The sequence below is a fragment of the Eucyclogobius newberryi genome, unplaced genomic scaffold (genome assembly GCF_026437365.1).
Source record: "Eucyclogobius newberryi isolate DKJ021-1_F unplaced genomic scaffold, fEucNew1.0.hap1 SCAF_19, whole genome shotgun sequence".
Classification (NCBI taxonomy): domain Eukaryota; kingdom Metazoa; phylum Chordata; class Actinopteri; order Gobiiformes; family Gobiidae; genus Eucyclogobius; species Eucyclogobius newberryi.
Window position 1 is genome coordinate 30,986,210 of NW_027315823.1, and position 20,306 is coordinate 31,006,515.

The window sequence follows — 20,306 nt, forward strand, 5'->3', positions numbered from 1 at the left end:
TTCCGATTTGGTAACTTTTTTGTGACGTCGGTGAACGAGCTCTATAGGTGAAGTTGTTACATGACTCGAGCTGTCATGGACTGATCTATTGCGCTGTGGTACGATTATAATTATGTATAATTATAGGTCCTTTTCACGAAACCGACCGGCTGATTACGATTGCCTTGAAAATGCAGATATTGGTCCTAAACAACATGAGAGAGAATGCATTATGGAATAAGCCGATGCTGAGCCAGTCCTGTGGGTGACCTGAGAGACTCCCTCTGGGCTCCCTCTGGGCTCCCTCTGGGCTCTAACTGGGCTCCAATTAAGCTCCAACTATGCTCCAACTAAGCTCCAACTAAGCTCCAACTGGTCTTAAACTGGGCTCTAACTGGGCTCCAACTAAGCTCCAACTACGCTTGCCTGACCAGCCATTCCCAACGCATTCGAACAGATTGTGGGCGGGGCTGGCGGGTCAGGCAACCAATACGCTTTAACTGGGCTCCAACTGGTCTCCAACTGGTCTCCAACTGGGCTCCAAATGACTGGCCTCCAACTGGGCTCCAACTAACTGGGCTATAGGGATGGACAATACCACAAATGTTTATATTGATACGATTCCATGTATTTTGGGGGTGATTTCACTCGATACTGATATGTGTGCATACATATATTTTATATTCAGTGCATATTAGCCCTCCAGACATAATTATTTACGAATTCAACTATCAATACAAATGCTAAAACGACCCTATAGAGTCTGGCTCTTGCATTCACCTGCAGAGGTGTGCTGCAGTTATGCTGATCGATACAACTGCACGAGAGCTCATGAGTCAATGGTCAGAATTAGAATATTGTGTTATTTTCTTCTCATTAGGCTTACCTTAGTTATCACATATAATGTATCATAATGCTGGACTCCAACTGGGCTCAATCTGACTGGGCTCAAACTGGGTAATAATTATGAGTTATACTGTGTAGTAAAAAATTATCTTCCCTCGTTGGAAGTGTCCCCAAATACACTCAATTGGACCTACCGGTATAAATATGACAATTTATTTTATCCATTTTATCTGATAGTGACTGTGGATAAGTGTAATTAATGGCTATATTAACCAATGTAACCCACTGTATAGGCTATAATACACTGATTAAATTCATATATGTTTTAAATGTTACATAAGTTCTCTGGTCTTTAATATTTAAATCAGATGCCGTGGTGCTGATGCTGCAGGGCGGGGTGTGACGTCACGCTGGAGCGAGCAAAGAAAGAGGCACGGAGGAGAGAGAGAGCGCGCGCGGGGGATGACCGTATCAAAGGCAGCACAAAACAATCATGACTCGTCTAATTCATCATCCGATTCCTCTAAAACATAAACCTTGGTGTGGCCATTCACACAGTAACATGCAGCAATAAATGACGAGCCGCCCCGACAAGGTAAATATACACCATCTTTCTCCTTTTGCATCCTGCACGCCGCCTGCTCCCTCACTTTGCTCCGTCTGGGTCTTCACGTCTAAAATGACACTTTGAAAGGCGACATGGCTCAGTTTAGTGCATCCCCACGTTTATAAAGAACACCCATGAAATGAGCTAATTCACCCGACATGGCAAAACACTGGCACATCATCCATATTTGTGGGTACAACAATGGCATGGCTGAACCACCCGGCGGATCCTTTGTGACACATTGGCACTTCCTCCATCAAATATTTAAAATGGAAACACGCACGGGATCGGTAGCGCTGCGGCAGATGCGGCAGATGCACCGACGCGAGCCGCGCACATGGCCGCTGCGCACTACGCCACTTGCGCAGTGGATGCAGAGGGCGCAGCTACGTCGTGCGCGTCTCATCGCAGCGGCGCGTGCGGCGCTGGAGACTGCAGTGTCCTCCGGAGAGCGCAGCAGTCAAGTCTCACACCTCAATACGTCTCCACTTGTGACCTTTAAAATATCCTGTCAATTTAGCCGCTCTCACTGGGTTCGTTTTTGGATTTTGGGGGTGAATAAATGTCCTTCATCCTGTTTTAAGATGAGGAAAATATCAGCGGAAGGATGGAGGGGATTTGATTTAAATGCTGAGTCCTTGCTCAGTCCCTGTTTAGTCATGGGCGTAACCTATTAATAGTTTTACTTGAGTTCAGTCATGTATTTGCGTGTCAAGATCTGGAAGAGCTGGTCGAGCATGTGATTATATAAAAATAATAGTTTAAGAATGTTTTATAAATTATAATGTCTTCTTCTATTGTAAGCTAGTCTTTCTGTTTCTTGTTTGTTTTTTGCTCTGCCTTGTCTCCTGTCTTTCATGGTTAATTGCTTAAGGCAGTGGTTCTCAAACTATGGTACTCACATTCCTCTTCAGTTCTACCGTGTGAACTCATTTAGAGTCATTGTTATCTAAATGCTCCTTAGGGTTAATCCTTGAGAACTTCTTTAGCAATGATGCAGTCTTATTTTTGACCTTGTAGACCTGGCATTGTCCTATTATAGACTTGATTTATATTTGATGGTACTTTCTTTGGTGATATTTGGTATGAAATGTTGGAGAAACACACTCCTATCAGAAATATGTTCTTTTGACCCATCCTGCAACATGTGCTGCAGTTAGACTCAGGAGCGTTGTGAAGTGGCAGCACCAGCGATTCCTCCAGATCATGAGCCCTTGGTAGAAGTATTGAGAGAATAGACCTATTGTACACATCACTTCAGTCCTAGACAAGAGGCGAACACAATCAGATTAGAAACTGGGACCTTCTTGTTGTCACTGTGCTGACGTTTTATACAATTCATGTAGGATTGTTATGGTCAAATGTTTTATGAGCTAGCACTATCTGAGGACACTTTGTGATTCACTTCTAGGGATGGGCGATATTGACAAAAATCTCAATATTTCTTTTGATGATTCCGATTACAATATTCTGACAATACTTTTGCAATCCATCAGCAATGCGCTAAAATATAGCTATAAATGTTGTTGTTTAGGATCAGGTGTTGCACAAAAAGGACTCTGAAATTAACCACAAAAATGCAGAAATATGGCTCAATACCCTTTGTTGAAAGTTTAAACTGAACTGCATGCTTGTTTTATTTTAAGTATGTATATGCTTTTTTTGCAGAATAATAAACAATAAAAACTGTACCTGGACTTTGTCAAAATCAGTGACTTCAAAAACAATGTACAGGCCCTTTTCTTTTGAAACTTTTACTTAATTATCAAAGTTTTGTGTGATTATTTTTTGTTTGTATTTGTTTGTTTTATGACTTTAATGCATCTTTTCCTGTTTTCCTGAACTGAATTACTTTACCTACACATTATGCTTTGCCAAATGTTCCATATGCCTCCAAAACAACAATAATAACTATCAATATACATTTTTCATTATAACTCTCACCTACAGTATGTGCACTACTACATTATGCACAGAATGTGTTTGTAAATCTCTTTATCCTTGAACAGAACGATGTCATCTCCAGGTATGGGTACCCCCAGTGACCCTCTGTTGGCCAGTCCTGGCGGGAGGCTCTCCTCAGGTCAGGACGGCGTGTGGAGGTGCTCACTCCCCAAAACGGCCAGCTTCCCCACCTCCACTACGCGCCACCTCAGCCATCGGGCCAACAATTTCCAAAGACAACCCAAGCGGCAGAAGCTCATACGACCGTCTCCTCCGCCGCCGCCCAACACGCCATGCCCCCTGGACCAGCTCGACCTCCGTGACCTGCCGCCCAGACGCACTTTCCAGGAGCTGCTCTTCAACGGGTGCATTCTGTTCGGGATAGAGTTCAGTTATGCCATGGAGACGGCCTATGTGACCCCTGTGCTGCTGCAGATGGGGATGCCCGATCAGTTTTACAGCCTGGTGTGGTTTATCAGCCCAATTCTAGGTGAGTGAGGATATTCAAATGTTTTGGTATTTATTGCAGTATTTACCTCAAAATAATAATGTAAATGAAAAAGTTTTTTGTTTTTTTAACAATATTATGGGATTGCTAATTTAGAATTTAGGTTAATGTGAACAAGTTTGAAATGAACTTTGTTAGTATGCATGGGTTTCAAAGATGAAAGCGTAGGCCCGTTCCCATAGCAGCGGAGCGGCGCTGCCTGAGAGCAAAGCTAAGATAAACCTAACTGAGCATTTAAAAAAATGCAAAGCTCATGTTGTGAAAACTGAGGCCAGAGCAAGAAATTTGATCACTCAAAAAATGCATTGGGTGATTTGTTCTTGTTCTAGAGGTGCAGTATCTCATGCTGATAAAATAATAGATCCATGTATTGGATCCATTGACTTCCTTTACAAAACTGCAGCACTGATAAGACCCGCCTCCTCTCTGTGGCATTTCACCGTAACAAGCAGTGAATTGTCATGTTTTGAAATGTGGCCACGGGACATTTGAACCCGACATGTAACACTCACAGTACTAAGTACAGGGTTTGAATACCTGGATTATTCAAACATGCATATTAATCAATCAAAATATCATTTTGAGTAAACTAATAATAAGGAAACACTTTTGTAAGTTTATAACAGTTGATTTTGCCAAATGTTCCCCTTCTAATGATTCAAAATGGTGCCCATAGGAAAAAGTAATGCATGGATATGTGATAAAATGTAAATATATGATTATATTTCTGTGATGTATTTTATCTGCATAATAGTGATATATTATCTGCATCATTAGTCTAAGAGAAAAACAGCATGTGTGACAAACTGCATTTGTTTGTGAAGGTGTCGTAAAGATGGGCCAAAGAATGTTTGCCCCAGAGAGGGGGGTAACACCCCAGGGGAGTTTGGGTAATGTTTACCCAAGGCTTTATCTCTAAGGAAAATACCAACTGTTGTAAAAGACAAGTGCCTTGATGTGAAGCGGACCAATGAGAAATGTGACCCGCCTATTCCATGATTTCTAATAAAACCAACCTACATGAGAAAAAACGTCGTGAGACTAAGGAGGGTCGCCAGGCTGCTTAAAACAGCCGGGGCGGCCCAGCCCGGCGGTTTCTCCCATGCATGCCACACAAAAGTCTGACGTTTCTGTATCGTTTCATATTCTAAGTTGAATTGTGTTCTCTATGTGTTAAGGAATAGCATTGGTGTATGTCTAATTCCATGACAGGATAAAACAATAATATGGCACCACAATGAACATCACAACATCATGTTTATTACATTATTAGGGCAAGGTTAACAAAAAAAGCCTTTTAAGGATTTAACATTAGTTATTTTTCAAGTTTAATGGTAGCTATTTGTGGCTAATATTTGCGTATTGCAATTCCTGGCTGTGTGTTTGATCATTACAAATCTCTGTATAATGCAGTCACTTCACAAAGCCAGAATCAAATGTATTTAAATGTCTAACCATAGAACAAACTGTACTGTAGTTTAGCTGCAATAACAGTCCTTGTTTTTTGTCTTTCTGTGAAGGTTTCCTCGTTCAGCCGCTCCTAGGAGCCTGGAGTGATCGATGTACATCTCGTTTTGGGCGAAGAAGACCTTTTATTTTTGCTCTGGCCATAGGTAAGACTGGTACATTTGCAGGTGACGCAACTCAAAACTATATAAATAACAGAAACAAAAGTACTGATAAGATCGGATTAGTAATTTGGGAATGAAAAGGATGGACGTGTGCTGTCCGGTGATTAAGGCATCAGCACATATGCCAGGCTCCAAATGCAGTCGCCTGCAGCGTCATGAGTTTGATTCCTGACTCTGACAATTTACTGCATGTCCTCCCTTCTCTCTAATCCCCCATTTCACACTGTACTTTCCTGTCAATAAAGGCCACAAGGGCCACAAAAAAAATTAAATTAAGACGAGGGATGGGCAGATGTTTTGTGGCCAAAATCCGAGAGACAGAAAATATTGAATGACTTGGTAAAACAGGACATAAGGTTAGTCTTAACTGAGTGAACTTTGCATGTCCTTCTAAAGTGAATATGATTGCTGTCTGGCCTGGATACTCCTCCATCTTCATTGTAGCTAAAGACAGGACATGCATACTATAATTACAGCATATTAGGGGCTTTAAATAGTGTCACGCCACTCACCCAAACATCTACAGTATAATTTAACTCCCAGCAGACATCTCAGAGCCATCTGCTCGTTGTACATATTAAACCCTTTATATTTTTTCTCAAACTTAGAAAGAAATGTATACAAGGGGACAATAGGCTCTTTGTTAGAACATTATGTAACCTGATATCCTTCTACCCACTAATGTCTACTTGAAAGCTCTAAAGGAAACGTTACACCTACTGCTGATCTACTGTCTTTTGAATAATACATCAAAGTTTATTTTATTATTGTAATTTCAAATTAACACTAAAAGACAAACAATGCATTGCCTGGTCTTCATCAATCAATGTTTTCCTAAGTGCATCAAGCCCAAAACAGGAAATTGAGAAAAAAATGGTGTTGTCACGATACTAAAGTACCAAAGACATTTTTCATACCAAGGAAATGGCTTGATACGCAACAGTATCATGTTCAATTCAATACTTGTACAAGTTTTGATAAAGATACATCCTTTTTATGTGTTTTCCTTCAGCAGTGACACTTTTTTATTTATTTATTACCTTTATTTTACTAGACAAAACGTTAAGTAGTAATTATTATTTTGATACTAGACATCCCTAGTCATTACTTCGACTTAACTTTGATCAAACGTTATGAGAAAAAACATTTACGTATTTTCCGGACTATTTTTTTCATAGTTTTGGCCCGGGTGCGACTCATACTTATATTTATATACTTATACACTTATACTCCGGAGCGATTTATATGTGATATTATTTGTTATTTTCACACTTGCAACCGCATTTCATACTCCAATGTTTTTTCCTTCTCTATTATGCATTTTTTGGCTGGTGCGACTTATACTCCAGTGCGACTTATAGTCCGGAAAATACGTACAAAGTCTTTTCAATCGAGTGAATTTAAATTCTTTAGAGATATTCTGATCAGGAAGGGAACAGCACTTTCAGACTTGCTGGAGGAGTGGCTGTGAGGAATGAAGTGACGTATGACCCTTTGTTGCAGGTGCGCTGTTGGGTCTCACTCTGGTGCTGAATGGACGGGACATCGGGGGTCTCATGGCTGACACGGCGCTGAACCATAAATGGGGAATCATCCTGACGGTGTGCGGCGTGGTTCTCATGGACTTTAGCGCCGACTCTGCCGACAACCCGAGCCACGCCTACATGATGGACGTGTGTAGCCCGGAAGACCAGGACCGGGGCCTCAATATACATGCACTACTCGCAGGTACAATGTTATAATTATGTTAAGACGAGCAAGGGTCCTATTATGTACCTTATAGTGGTTTTCTTTTTCTTCATAGTTTCAATCATATATTTTAATGAATTGTCCTTTTTCTGTATCTGAATGAGCTTAAATTACAAATAAGCATAGACACCCCCGCCTTGCATTTGTAATATATTTATATCACCTCATTATTACTTGTGTGTTGACTTTGTGCATCACATAGAAGTGGGTGTGGGCGGTTCTGGCAAAAAGGAATATTTTTTGGAGTATTTTGATAATTGTATTTTTGTCAATTCAACAGAAATGTGTTAATACAAAAAAATTGAAATTTTATTATCAGAGAAATGTGAAATGTCTGTAAAATGAATCACACAAGTGCAGAAATATCAGCCCTAATGTAGCATTTTTCCAAATTAACGACATACACATTTTTTAATGTTGCATATATTATCTACATTTTGTAATATCTCCCCCCTTATAGAAAGTACTTTTAACTGACAAAAATGTAAGTAGTCAGTTTTATTTGACAGAATAAATAATTCAGTTATAGCCTTGATAGCTAGTGTGTGCCACAATGTTTTCTAAGCAATATTAATGAATACAAATGTAGTATTTTTGAAGTCAGAAAGGACCAAAGTTGCATTCCAGGTTCATGTAACTGTTTTACTCGCAGGTAGAACTGCAGTTGGCTTTCCTTACACACATTATACAAATAATAAATACAGGTTGTAATCATAGGTCATAAGAAATAAGAAAGGGCCCCACAATTCAAGCAAAATTCTTCCCGTTGAATTGTATTTTGCCCTACAAATCTGGTAAAGTTTTTATTCATCAAAGTTATAGCATAAGTATGATAATTTATTGAAAAACCATATAATGATGACTAGAGTGATCATATTGAGCCTCTGGGACATATTTAAGTGGGACAAATTCAGATCAGTTCAGAAGCCTCTTATGACGACGACACGAACAAGGCCGTTTACGTCGCCCGGATCGGTGTCACCGGGGCCCCATCCTGGAGTCACCTGGGATGGGTGCTCCATGGCGAGCGCCTGGTGGCCGGGTCTTACCCCACGGGGCCCGGCCGGGCACAGCCCGAAAGAGCGACGTGGGGCCGCCCTCCCGTGGGCCCACCACCCGCAGGAGGATCCATAAGGGGCCGGTGCAGAGAGATCTGGGCGGCAGTCGACGGCAGGGGCCTCGGCGACCAGATCTCCAGACACAGAGACTAACTCTGGGGACATGGAATGTCACCTCGCTGGGGGGGAAAGAGCCTGAGCTTGTGCGGGAGGTTGAGCGATATCGACTAGATATAGTCGGCCTCACCTCCACGCACAGTTTGGGCTCTGGAACCCATCTCCTCGAGAGGGGCTGGACGCTCCACTTCTCTGGTGTTGCCCGCGGGGAGAGGCGGCGGGCTGGTGTGGGCTTGCTGATAGCCCCTCAGCTCAGCCGCCACGTGTTGGAGTTTACCCCGGTGAACGAGAGGGTCGCGTCCCTCCGCCTTCGGGTGGGGGACAGGTCTCTCACTGTTGTGGCGGCCTACGGGCCGAACAGCAGTGCAGAGTACCCGGCCTTCTTGGAGTCCTTAGGAGGGGTACTGGACAGTGCACCGACCGGGGACTCCGTTGTTCTACTGGGGGACTTCAACGCCCACGTGGGCAATGACAGTGACACCTGGAGAGGGGTGATCGGGAAGAACGGCTTCCCCGATCTGAACCCGAGCGGTGTTCAGTTATTGGACTTCTGTGCTAGCCACGGATTGTCCATAACGAACACCATGTTCAAGCACAAGTGCACATGGCACCAGGACACCCTAGGCCGGAGGTCAATGATCGACTTTGTTGTCGTGTCATCTGACCTCCGGCCGCGTGACTTGGACACTCGGGTGAAGAGAGGGGCAGAGTTGTCAACCGATCACCACCTGGTGGTGAGTTGGATCCGCTGGCGGAGGAGGAAGCCGGACAGACTTGGCAGACCCAAGCGCATCGGTCGGCACCAAAGAAATTCTGGCAAACCGTCCGGCGCCTCAGGAAGGGGAAGCAGTGTCTCACCAACACCGTTTACGGTGCGGGTGGAGGCCTGCTGACCTCGACTGGGGATGTCGTCGGACGGTGGAAGGAATACTTTGAGGATCTCCTTAATCCCTCAGTCACGTCTTCCGAAGAGGAAGTAGAGACCGGGGACTCGGAGGCTGGCTCATCCATCACCCAAGCTGAAGTCACTGAGGTTGTTCGCAAACTCCTCGGTGGCAGGGCTCCGGGGGTGGATGAGATCCGCCCTGATTACCTAAAGTATCTGGATGTTGTAGGACTGTCTTGGTTGACACGTCTCTGCAACATCGCGTGGCGTTCGGGGACCGTGCCTCCGGACTGGCAGACCGGGGTGGTGGTCCCTCTGTTCAAGAAGGGGGACCGGAGGGTGTGTTCCAACTACAGAGGGATCACACTCCTCAGCCTCCCGGGTAAGGTCTATTCCAAGGTACTGGAGAGGAGAATCCGACCGATAGTCGAACCTCGGATTCAGGAGGAGCAGAGTGGTTTTCGTCCCGGTCGGTGAACACTGGACCAGCTCTATACCCTCCATCGGGTGCTCGAGGGCTCATGGGAGTTTGCCCAACCAGTCCACATGTGCTTTGTGGATCTGGAGAAGGCTTTCGACCGTGTCCCTCGGGGTGTCCTTTGGGGGGTGCTCCGGGAGTACGGGGTCCGGGGCCCTTTGCTCAGGGCTGTCCGGTCCCTGTATGACCGGAGCAGGAGCTGTGTTCGCATTGCCGGCAGTAAGTCAGACCTGTTCCCAGTGCATGTTGGACTCCGCCAGGGCTGCCCTTTGTCACCGGTTCTGTTCATAATTTTTATGGACAGAATTTCTAGGCGCAGTCGGGGGTCGGAGGGTGTCCGGTTTGGGGACCACAGGATCTCATCTCTGCTGTTTGCAGACGATGTTGTCCTGATGGCTCCATCAAACCCGGACCTGCAACATGCACTGGGACGGTTTGCAGCCGAGTGTGAAGCGGCTGGGATGAGAATCAGCACCTCCAAATCCGAGGCCATGGTTCTCGACCGGAAAAAGGTGGCTTGCCCTCTCCAGGTGGGTGGGGTGTCCTTGCCCCAAGTGGAGGAGTTCAAGTATCTCCGGGTCTTGTTCACGAGTGAGGGTAGGATGGAGCGTGAGATCGACAGGCGGATCGGTGCAGCGGCTGCAGTGATGCAGTCGCTGCATCGGACCGTTGTGGTAAAGAGGGAGCTGAGCCGAAAGGCAAAGCTCTCTATTTACCGGTGGGTCTACGTTCCTGCCCTCACCTATGGTCATGAGCTTTGGGTAGTGACCGAAAGAACAAGATCGCGGATACAAGCGGTCGAAATGAGTTTCCTCCGCCGTGTGGCTGGGCGCTCCCTTAGAGATAAGGTGAGGAGCTCGGCCACACGGGGGGAGCTCGGAGTAGAGCCGCTGCTCCTCCACGTCGAGAGGAGCCAGCTGAGGTGGCTCGGGCATCTGTTTCGGATGCCTCCTGGGCGCCTCCCTCGGGAGGTGTTTCAGGCATGTCCCACCGGGAAGAGGCCCCGGGGAAGACCCAGGACACGCTGGAGAGACTATGTCTCTCGGCTGGCCTGGGAACGCCTCGGGATCCCCCCGGAGGAGTTAGAGGAAGTGTCTGGGGAGAAGGAAGTCTGGGAGTCCCTGCTTAGACTGCTGCCCCCGCGACCCGGCCCCGGATAAAGCGGCAGAAGATGGATGGATGGATGGATGGAAATTCAGATCACAAATCAAATCTAATTTTATTTGTATAGCACAATTCATAAACAAGACAGATTCTGAAGTACTGCATCAATAGTACTTATGATAATATCTCTTATCATACAGTAATACAGTAAATCTGATAAAACCAATAATAGCACTATCCTAACTGCATGTGTTATCCTAATTATGACAAATTGCTCCATTAGTCGTTCATTATCGGCATCAGTGAGACTCATAAATGATGGAGTGGGATCAAACGAAGGAGATGATTTGTGTTTGGAGCTTTTTGTATGTTCCACTGTGACACTTGATATTGAGAGATTCTTGTTAATGATGTTTTGCGCAGCTCCTCCTGTTCCAAAGAAATGTCTCCCATGTGAGACCATTAAAATCAACTAACTCCTTCATTTTGAACCAGTGTGAGACCGGGAACACCTATGTGCCTGAAGGTACTGCCATGAAAGTGCCTTGAAAAAATGTCCAATTTGAGTAAAACGGGCTAGAGCTGATTTTTTTTTTAACCAGGAGGTCCCACTGAGATTCAGAATTGCAAGAGTTCCGTTTAAACTTAAACTCGGTCGTCCAAATGTATTTCTTCTTACATAATACATTCAAATCATCCTAATTATTAACCTACAACTTTCAGAAGCCAGAGTAGAGTCCGTCATGCTAAAGCTAACAAACATAAGTATGCTAACGGCGCATTTGCTGTTTAATGGAGAGTAAAACATTCTATAATTAGATGCAGGCAGCACACAGCGGTCTCATTTTCACCCTACGAGCTGAAAATGCTTGAACAGCATAGTGCCTGAACTGGGAGAAAAGAGATTTTACTTTATTACATGAAACAAGGATACAGCCTCTTTAACAGATTCAAACCTGGGCTTGAATAATATCTAATTTTTGATTTCCTGAGCAAACATCTGATCCAAAAAAGCAAGCAAAACAATCACCATTGCCAACTTTAATGAACCAGACAGTGGAGATTATTTGTCTCATTCGATAGGCCTACCACTGATTTGTTACCGTGTTACAAGGTTGAAAAACTCTGACCTACAGTAACTCATTACTTCCATTCATTCAGGTCTCGGCGGAGGATTCGGCTACATCGTGGGCGGCATCAACTGGGACCAGACACAGTTCGGGAAGTCGATGGGTGGTCAGCTGCGGGTCATCTACCTGTTCACCAGCATCACCCTCGTGTTCGCCACCACCATGACTATGTTCAGCATACCAGAGCGGCCCCTACCAAAGACCAACGCGAACAAAGCCTCCAGTAAAAACCAGTTGAAAAGCCCCAGCCTCCCTCTACCGCCCTCTCCCCCCGTCCCACCCGGATCCGCCCCAGGATTGGATGAAGACGAAGAAGGCCTGTACAGTTATAACTTCTCAAATTCACATCATTCAGATCCTTTGGCTCATAGCTGCAGTGCCAACGCCCGCCTGTGTGCCGGCCTCACCAGTCCAATTTCACCCATGAGTCCGCTCACGCCAAAATATGGCAGCTTCATTAGTAGAGACGGCTCGCTGACCGGTATAAATGAGTTTGCGTCGTCTTTGGGGACGTCTTACATCGACAGAGTGCTAATAGACTGCTACACCGGGCAGCAGACGCCACAGAATCCTGAGCCGAACTGCACTACCACCCCGCTGCCACCAGGGGACACTCCTCCGCCCACCCAGTCCACACAGCAGACAGAGGGAGCTTCTATAGGGCAGGGGGACGAGGACATTACGCCCGCCGTAGAAGCGCAGGAGTCAGACGGGGTGCAGTGCGATGGAGGAGGAGCGGAGGCGGGGGCCGGGGGGCACAGAGGGTCCATCCTGAAGAGGCCCCAAAGTCTGGCCCTGATGGAGGAGCCTTATGCCTCTCAGACTGTGGGGCTGGAGAACGGGCGCAGGAGGACGGTCACCTTCAGCCAGCAGGTCGGCATCGGCAGGACTCTGTTGACTTATTTAGAACAGAACTTATCTTTAAAGTGTTTGTACAATCAAACATATTTGATTGCACATCATTTAGTTTAAAGGGGAACTTCTTTTTTGGTGGAGGAACCGTGTCACCTGATTGTGTCCGTGGAAATGTAAGTGCTTTGTCTGGAATGTTCCTCAGTGTGACATTTAGGGCAGTGGACTAAAGATTCTGCTGCATCTGCATCAATAAGTCGAGCTTTTAAAAAGATTTTCAACATCTCTGTAATCCAACTCTGCATCTCGACTAAACTGCAATCACAGGACGCAATCATAAAAACAAGCATACAGGGAATTAAAAGGTGTCAATCTCCTGTTGCGCATATTACAAACCCTTTTTCTAATAAAGTGAATAGTCGAAGATAAATGTTAGTCGACTAAGACACTACTGACCGATTCATTTAATTTTATTTAACCAGGAGAGTCCAAGAGGCAGCAAAGTTTACACAGTTACAAACAAAATATAACACACATTATTGATGTCGTCTCTAATGTTTGCAATTTGGTTTTAAAGTCATTTAAAGACACGGTCAGTCAATTCCTCGTCTTTCTGCAACATATTCTGAGCATAACCATTTTAATCTCCATGGAGACAAACAGATATCACCACCAGGCCAAACTACAAGTCAGATCTGTGGAGAGGGGGCCTCACAGCATGAATGCAAGTATTTCGAAGCAGAAGAATACACCTGTAGTTGAATACTTACAAGCTGATACTTACAAGATAAACATGGAAAAATCCCAGGTGAAGAAATAACATCTCTATGAGACAAGCAGGTGGTGAACCCTCCATCACAAGAGAAAACATAGTGAGTGCACTTTAAGTATAGACTTGATGCAGTCTTGATTTTTGCATTGACTTTGGGATGACTTTTATGTCCGAATGCAAATGTAAGTATGTAAATGTATTCTACCACTACAACCTTTATAACGCCACATTACATTGTGATGCAGACCTAAACTCAATGTTCCAAGCCTCATCACGACTATGTTATATTTATCCCCTTCAAATATGTTTCAATAAGTGGCCCTTGGTGAAAAGGTTGGACACCAACTGGTCAACTCTCTTGGCAAATGCACGTTCTCAAGTATCAAGTATGACTAAAACTGTTGGGACGTTACAAGTAAAAATAACCCATTTGGCTCCTTAATATATATTGAAAATAACCTGAAGCCTAGATTTATGAAACAAGAGCCTTTTGCTTTTCTGCCCTGTGTTCCAGGCTGTTACTCATCTCACCTTTAACCCGGTATTTGACTTATTGTCCAGGCAATTCTTTGTCACAGTTCTGTCCTATATTTTGCACAGCTATAGGACAGATATAGTATGTTATAAAAATGTTTAAGCAGGATTATCCAAGGTCTAGAACAGGGCCAAACCAAGTCTACATCAGGACCTAACTGGGCTAAGAACCTGGACCAAAGTTCTGAAAGTGAAGAGAACAGAAGGATCTAATGCATCCATTTGACAAAGCTCATTTGTCTTGTTTTCCGTGTGTAGGTGGCCAATATTTTGCTGAATGGCGTGCGTTATGAAAGTGACCTCAGTGAGAATGTGGAGACGGGAGAGTCTCAAATGTCCATGAAGCTGCTGTGTATAGCCATCTACCGAATGCCTCCTTCTCTACGAAGTTTATGCACTAATCATTTTTTGGGTAATTATAAATTTTATTTGTTATTTTTAAGGTGGTGCTGAAAGTGCTATAACATTACAAGCCAAACTTACCGGTAATATAAACTTTAATTACAAACAGCAATAGTCTCACAACACAAAAACAATCGAATAAAAAAAAATAATAACATGATAAGATGTTTTTTTAAATGCGCCAGAAATTTGATGTTTTATTCTGTGAAAGAGACACAGCGATATATTGTATTTACTCTCATATTGATTTTAGAATTCCACAACAGGAAATAATACATAATAATTACAAGGCAAATAATCATACAGTATAAACCTTAATTCCAAACACCAAATCTTGAAACAATACCAAGTAAATCCCTCTTTTCTGAGTGCGCACGTCCCCTCTGTCTGCAGGCTGGCTGTCCTTCGAGGGCATGCTGCTCTTCTACACTGACTTCATGGGGGAGGTGGTGTTCGAGGGAGACCCCAAAGCCCCTCACGACTCGGAGGAGTATCAGCGCTACAACGCCGGAGTCAGTATGGGCTGCTGGGGCATGTGCATCTATGCATTCAGTGCTGCTTTCTACTCAGGTGAGACGATATAACGTGAAGACCGCTGCAAAACCATGTCAATTATTCACATTTTATGACCCACAATGACAACTGTTAGTAATATTCAGGGCTCGACATTAATGATAGTCTAATGCTGGTGGATTTTTACATATTCCGTCCAGCTGGCGACTTTGGCCTGTTGAATTTTATGCATTTGACCTGTTTACGTCATCTTTCAAAAGGATTATAACCGGTGAGTCGAAAGGTTAGCGTCCAGCCCTGCTAATAATATGACTCAAATGTCTATGGATATGTACAAGCACAACAATCTTCTCAAAGCCTTGACCAATTTTATATTCACTCTCCGCATCGATCGCCCACTCGCAAACACCACTTTCACGCTCATGGTGGTAAAAGTGTCTTGCCCAAGGACACATAATGAATATTTATGTAAAAAATTAAACGACTGTGGAACATTTACCTGCTTGAGGTTCTGTTCATGAACTATACTGGTTTGTATCTGTTATTTGGGTGTATATTACTCCACTTGTAGTCTATGCGCACACAAATTACAATTCTTTATTATATTGTTTTGTTTTTTGTGTGTTTTCCCTTGTAGCCATATTGGAGAAGCTAGAGGAACGTTTTTCTCTGCGCACTCTGTACTTCTTTGCCTACCTGGCGTTTGGGTTGGGCACGGGTCTGGCCACGCTCTCCAATAATCTGTACGTGGTGCTGTCCCTGTGCGTCACGTACGGAGTGCTCTTCTCCTCTCTATGCACGCTGCCTTACTCTCTGCTCTGCGAGTACTACCAGAGCCCTCAGGTCAGTAAACACGCGCGCTCACCAACCACTCACTCGAGGCGTTGGTTTAGGCCATGAGAATTACTATACAGACTTATTGTTCTGCTGAAGAGAGAGGGAACAATATTTCTTTATCGGTCAATTTATTGTGTGTGCCTTTTTTGTTGAATTAGTGGTGAAATGTTTTTATTAAGATTTGAGCTGTCGATCAAATAAGCAATAAATCAAGGTACATACTTGTTTCATTATGGTATATATGTAATTCATGTTTTTAATTATATTGGGATATAATATAAGGATTGACAAGAATCAGGGTTATTGTGTCGGAGTTTAAATATTATAGTGTTTTAATTTCTGTAGCAAATATTTTGTACTCAAAACTTTGTTATCATGACAGGCTTTCAGTGTGAAAGATAATACAGTTTTATTTGCCCCACAATAGGGAAATGTTGCATGTTCATATACTCTAACTGCAGCACTATTCAAATCTAAACCTAAACATGTTTATGCGTCTTCTCTACCTGAGCTCCATCCTGTCAGACTTAAGGCCTAATGGTGTAGCAGCACTTCTATCGGAGCAGTATTTATGGTGCTGACAGACACAAGCCTCTTAGATGCATCATACTCTAGTGTGTGCTGCTTCTCAGGACAACAACAAACAAATCAAACCTGTCTGATTCCTTTGAAGCATGTTAACCAGACGATGCCTCCTCCGCCCTCAAGGGCCTGACGTGACTTCTCTTTCTCTGACTTCACACTACACACACCGACAGTTTAAGTCGTGTTGTTGTAGGTAGAACGTAGACGAGTCCTCTCCTGTAATGTCGGGATGTTACCTTTTACCTTTATCCTCGTGACGAAACCCACAGTATCACATCTGTGCTTCTCCTTGTTGTGTGACAGTTTTGCGGCTCGTCCGAGGAGGGCACCAGGCGCGGGATGGGCGTCGACATCTCTCTGCTGAGCTGCCAGTACTTCTTGGCTCAGATTCTGGTGTCTGTGGCCATGGGCCCGCTGACCTCGCTGGTGGGCGGGGCTCAGGGCGTCATGTACTTTTCCAGCCTGATGTCGTTCGTGGGCTGCGCGTACTCCTCCCTCTGCGTGGTGTACCAGCTGCCCCCCCCCGAGGGTGAGCCCCCCGACAGCGAGACCCAGCCACTGTTGGTGCACATTTAGCAAAACGCATCACTTAGTAGTGTTAAAGATACTCACGTCACATAGCCTTGATAGCACTGACACGCCGTACATCCTGCCGCACACTGTACAGCACGTTAGCCATAGCAAGCGGTCAAATTCGCCAAATGAAGCGGCTCTACTCGGAGCGGCGCAGACAGACATTGGCCGCTGCTCTGTGTCTCCAGTGTGTTCTTACAGTGTGTGAGCCTTTCATTTACTTAATTGTGCAGACGTGAATGAAGATCAGGGCTATTCCATAAAATCGATCAGAAAAGCATCAGTGTACAATCTCAGGTGATGTCGAGAGCTGTATAACTTTTCTGTTTTAAAAGCATATTGATGAGACAAAGTGATAAAGTGCCTCAAGGCATCAGTAAAACATTTTGAAATATTCCTTTGGCTGTCAAAGAAAGGCTGTATCACTGTCTATAGGTAACGTTTAGTGGCATTTCAGTAAAAAGTGGTTTCGATCTCAATGGGGTTTTTACCTGGTTAAATAAGGTTAATAAACAACTAAATCCAAATACATGCTGTACTTGCGAAGTAGCCTATACTTAATACTTACATAATGATTGTGGTAGAACTTAGTATAAATGATTATCAGTAATTAACTTGGCTTGTTTTATGGAATAGCCCTCTGAAGTATATGAGGATGTGTGTGAGAAAAGACGTTTAGGTTGTTTTTGACATCATTTTTATCTTGCTTGTTTGACATCACCATTCATAGTCACAAACGTACATGTAAATGCACGGCCTTGTGATGTAAACAGCTTGTTTTGCTCCTGTGGCCAAAGTATTGTCTAGCTGCCTGTTTCACTGAGTTAGCGGATTAGCAGGATCTGTCACCACAATGACTAATAATGACTAATTACTTTAGTCATTTGCTCTTGCACCATCACTGGCAAAAGCACAGTCTACTTGAATTGCAGGCTTGTAGCCATTTTGAATTGCACTGGACTTCACAGACTCACAAACACAAACACAACTCACACTTTAGCCCTTATATTCAAGATATTCATGGATCTGACAAAACATGAGCACATTAATCAGAGGTGGGTAGGACCGACTGCTGAGTTACATTTACCTGGGAAACAATTTAAAGAAATTGTATTTAGAGGTGAGCAGATGATTGAAATATTGTGAATGTTGTGTGTTGTTTTGGAGAGATAGCGAGTATATTATTTATCATAAATAACAATTATAAATAATAAAAGAGTTGATCAAAAAAACAAAACTACATTGTAAACTTCCAAATAAGGATGTTAAGAGATATGTTTACACTTTTATGGATACTTTACCATAAATCCACAATCATCTGATGCATAAATCTAATTTAAAAACAGTTTTGTTGGATGAATATCTGTTAGTTAGAGGTATCCTCCCAAAAATGATCAAGATATTGCTTTTTGTAACCAACACCCAAGTATAATTGTATTCAAGTAAAATTATTAATAGTCTTCTTGGTTAAAAGATTAGCTATTTTCTCAAGAATGAATAGCCTAGTAAAAGCTTTACATTATTTTTTTGAATGTTTGTATTTCACCTTACCAAAATATAATGTACTAAAATATTATTTTAAAGTCCTACTTGATGGATTGGCGATGTTGACAAAAATGAATACCACACTATATTAAAACAATATCTTATAAATGCATCAACAATGTGCTAAAATGCACCTGTAAATGTCTGGATTGAGGTCCAAGTTCGGCACAAAATGTGAACAAACAGTAAAATTAACCTGAAAAAGGAAGGCCCATCACTTTTATTCTACTTTTGCATACCTCCATAACAAAAATCATAACATTATACAATCTGTGATCGATCTCCCACGTCTAATGATCCCTAAAGTGACTCCAGCAGTAGTTTTATGACCACATACTTTTTACTGTCACTAAATCATTACTTGTACTACATCTGCCCACCTCAACTAATCACAGGCAAAATTATAGTTCAAATGTTTTCAAAATCAGCCTAATTCAGTCTATGTGAAGCCCACCACACATAAACACTGCATCACTGGTGGCACCTTCAGCCTGGGCCCTCACTACAGCCCTGGAACGCTGCCCCCTGCTGGCGTACATTTGTAATCACAGTCATTCTTGTCATTATCAGGAAGAGGAGAAGTTGAAACTGGGGTCTGATTCAGCGTTCAAAACACAAGAAGAAGAGACGACTGGTGCGAACTATGGACAGCTACAAAACTGTGGGGGTTTCAAAACAGCCAGCACATATTTTCTGTCATCATCAGGGCGCATGCAAGTAGTCGGCTTCTCCAACACAACGCACAGTTTACAGATTTATTTTTATATTTTATTTATCAAATTGCCATTTTACGTTGTGCTAATTCAGTAAAAAGAATCTGACGTTCTTTGTCAGGGCTTGAACAGAGAATCATTTTGTATTTTGTGTACGACCTCCACTGGTTGAGACTGGAATAACATTAATGATATAATTGCTGCATCAGCCGATTGTTGAGAATTGGCCTGAAATGGATTTGAAGCCTTTTATTTCGGTGCGTTTGGTGCACGAGCTGCTCATGTTTCCGAGGAAACTGTGACTGATCGGATCATGCTGTTGCAGCTTGCTTAAAAATGTGTTCAAATTGTATCACTTATTATTATTGCTCAATATTAGCAGTGTTATTGTACAATACCATTTCATAAGTTAAAATGACTTTTGCCTATTCTGTCTCCTGTCTCTCATTTTGCTGCTTCACATTCACATTGGAATTGATTGCGATGTGCAATTAACTCCTGTTGTATTTTGACACAATTATTTATGTCTTTGTCTGTCAAACTCTATAAACCAAAACGGCAAACAGACTAAATCAAGGCTAATTTAACCTCAATAGGGAAAATCATGAATGTTATTTTTCCACTTTTAAAAACATTTGTCAGATGCAAAACCTGTTTTTACGATATATTTAGTTAAATATTGCTTACTGTGACAATATCCCAATCAGTACTTTTGTGATATTACATGTGCAACCCTACAATAAATCCACTAAGGCTTTAGTCAAGCAAAAATAGACTACCTGGTATTATGATAGATGAACTGAAGCTATACTTTTGGTAAAATATGTAGGCCTCAAAGCCTGTAAAACAAAGCCATGGTCATGTTCTGTCTGAGAAGAACACATTATGCTTGATTTGTCGTCATACTTCGACCTTGATTTACACATAATACTGAAGACCTTGA

The 20,306-nt window shown here is 43.2% G+C and overlaps 1 protein-coding gene across 2 annotated transcripts; it reads left to right on the forward strand.

Moving 5' to 3' along the window:
- Positions 1 to 1,196: 1,196 nt before the first annotated feature.
- slc45a1 (solute carrier family 45 member 1) lies at positions 1,197 to 19,791 on the forward strand. Of its 2 annotated transcripts, XM_072452631.1 has the most exons (10): positions 1,197 to 1,420; positions 3,442 to 3,866; positions 5,405 to 5,497; positions 7,019 to 7,243; positions 12,069 to 12,910; positions 14,454 to 14,607; positions 14,991 to 15,167; positions 15,748 to 15,953; positions 16,836 to 17,061; positions 19,221 to 19,791. In XM_072452631.1, exons 2-10 carry the CDS (start codon positions 3,446 to 3,448, stop codon positions 19,247 to 19,249), a joined length of 2,373 nt encoding a protein of 790 aa, XP_072308732.1. In that variant the 5' UTR covers positions 1,197 to 1,420; positions 3,442 to 3,445; the 3' UTR covers positions 19,250 to 19,791. The 2 variants fall into 2 exon arrangements, with proteins under 2 accessions (XP_072308732.1, XP_072308731.1); XM_072452630.1 differs by lacking the exon at positions 19,221 to 19,791 and having other exon boundaries at positions 16,836 to 17,436.
- The last annotated feature ends 515 nt before the right edge of the window (positions 19,792 to 20,306 follow it).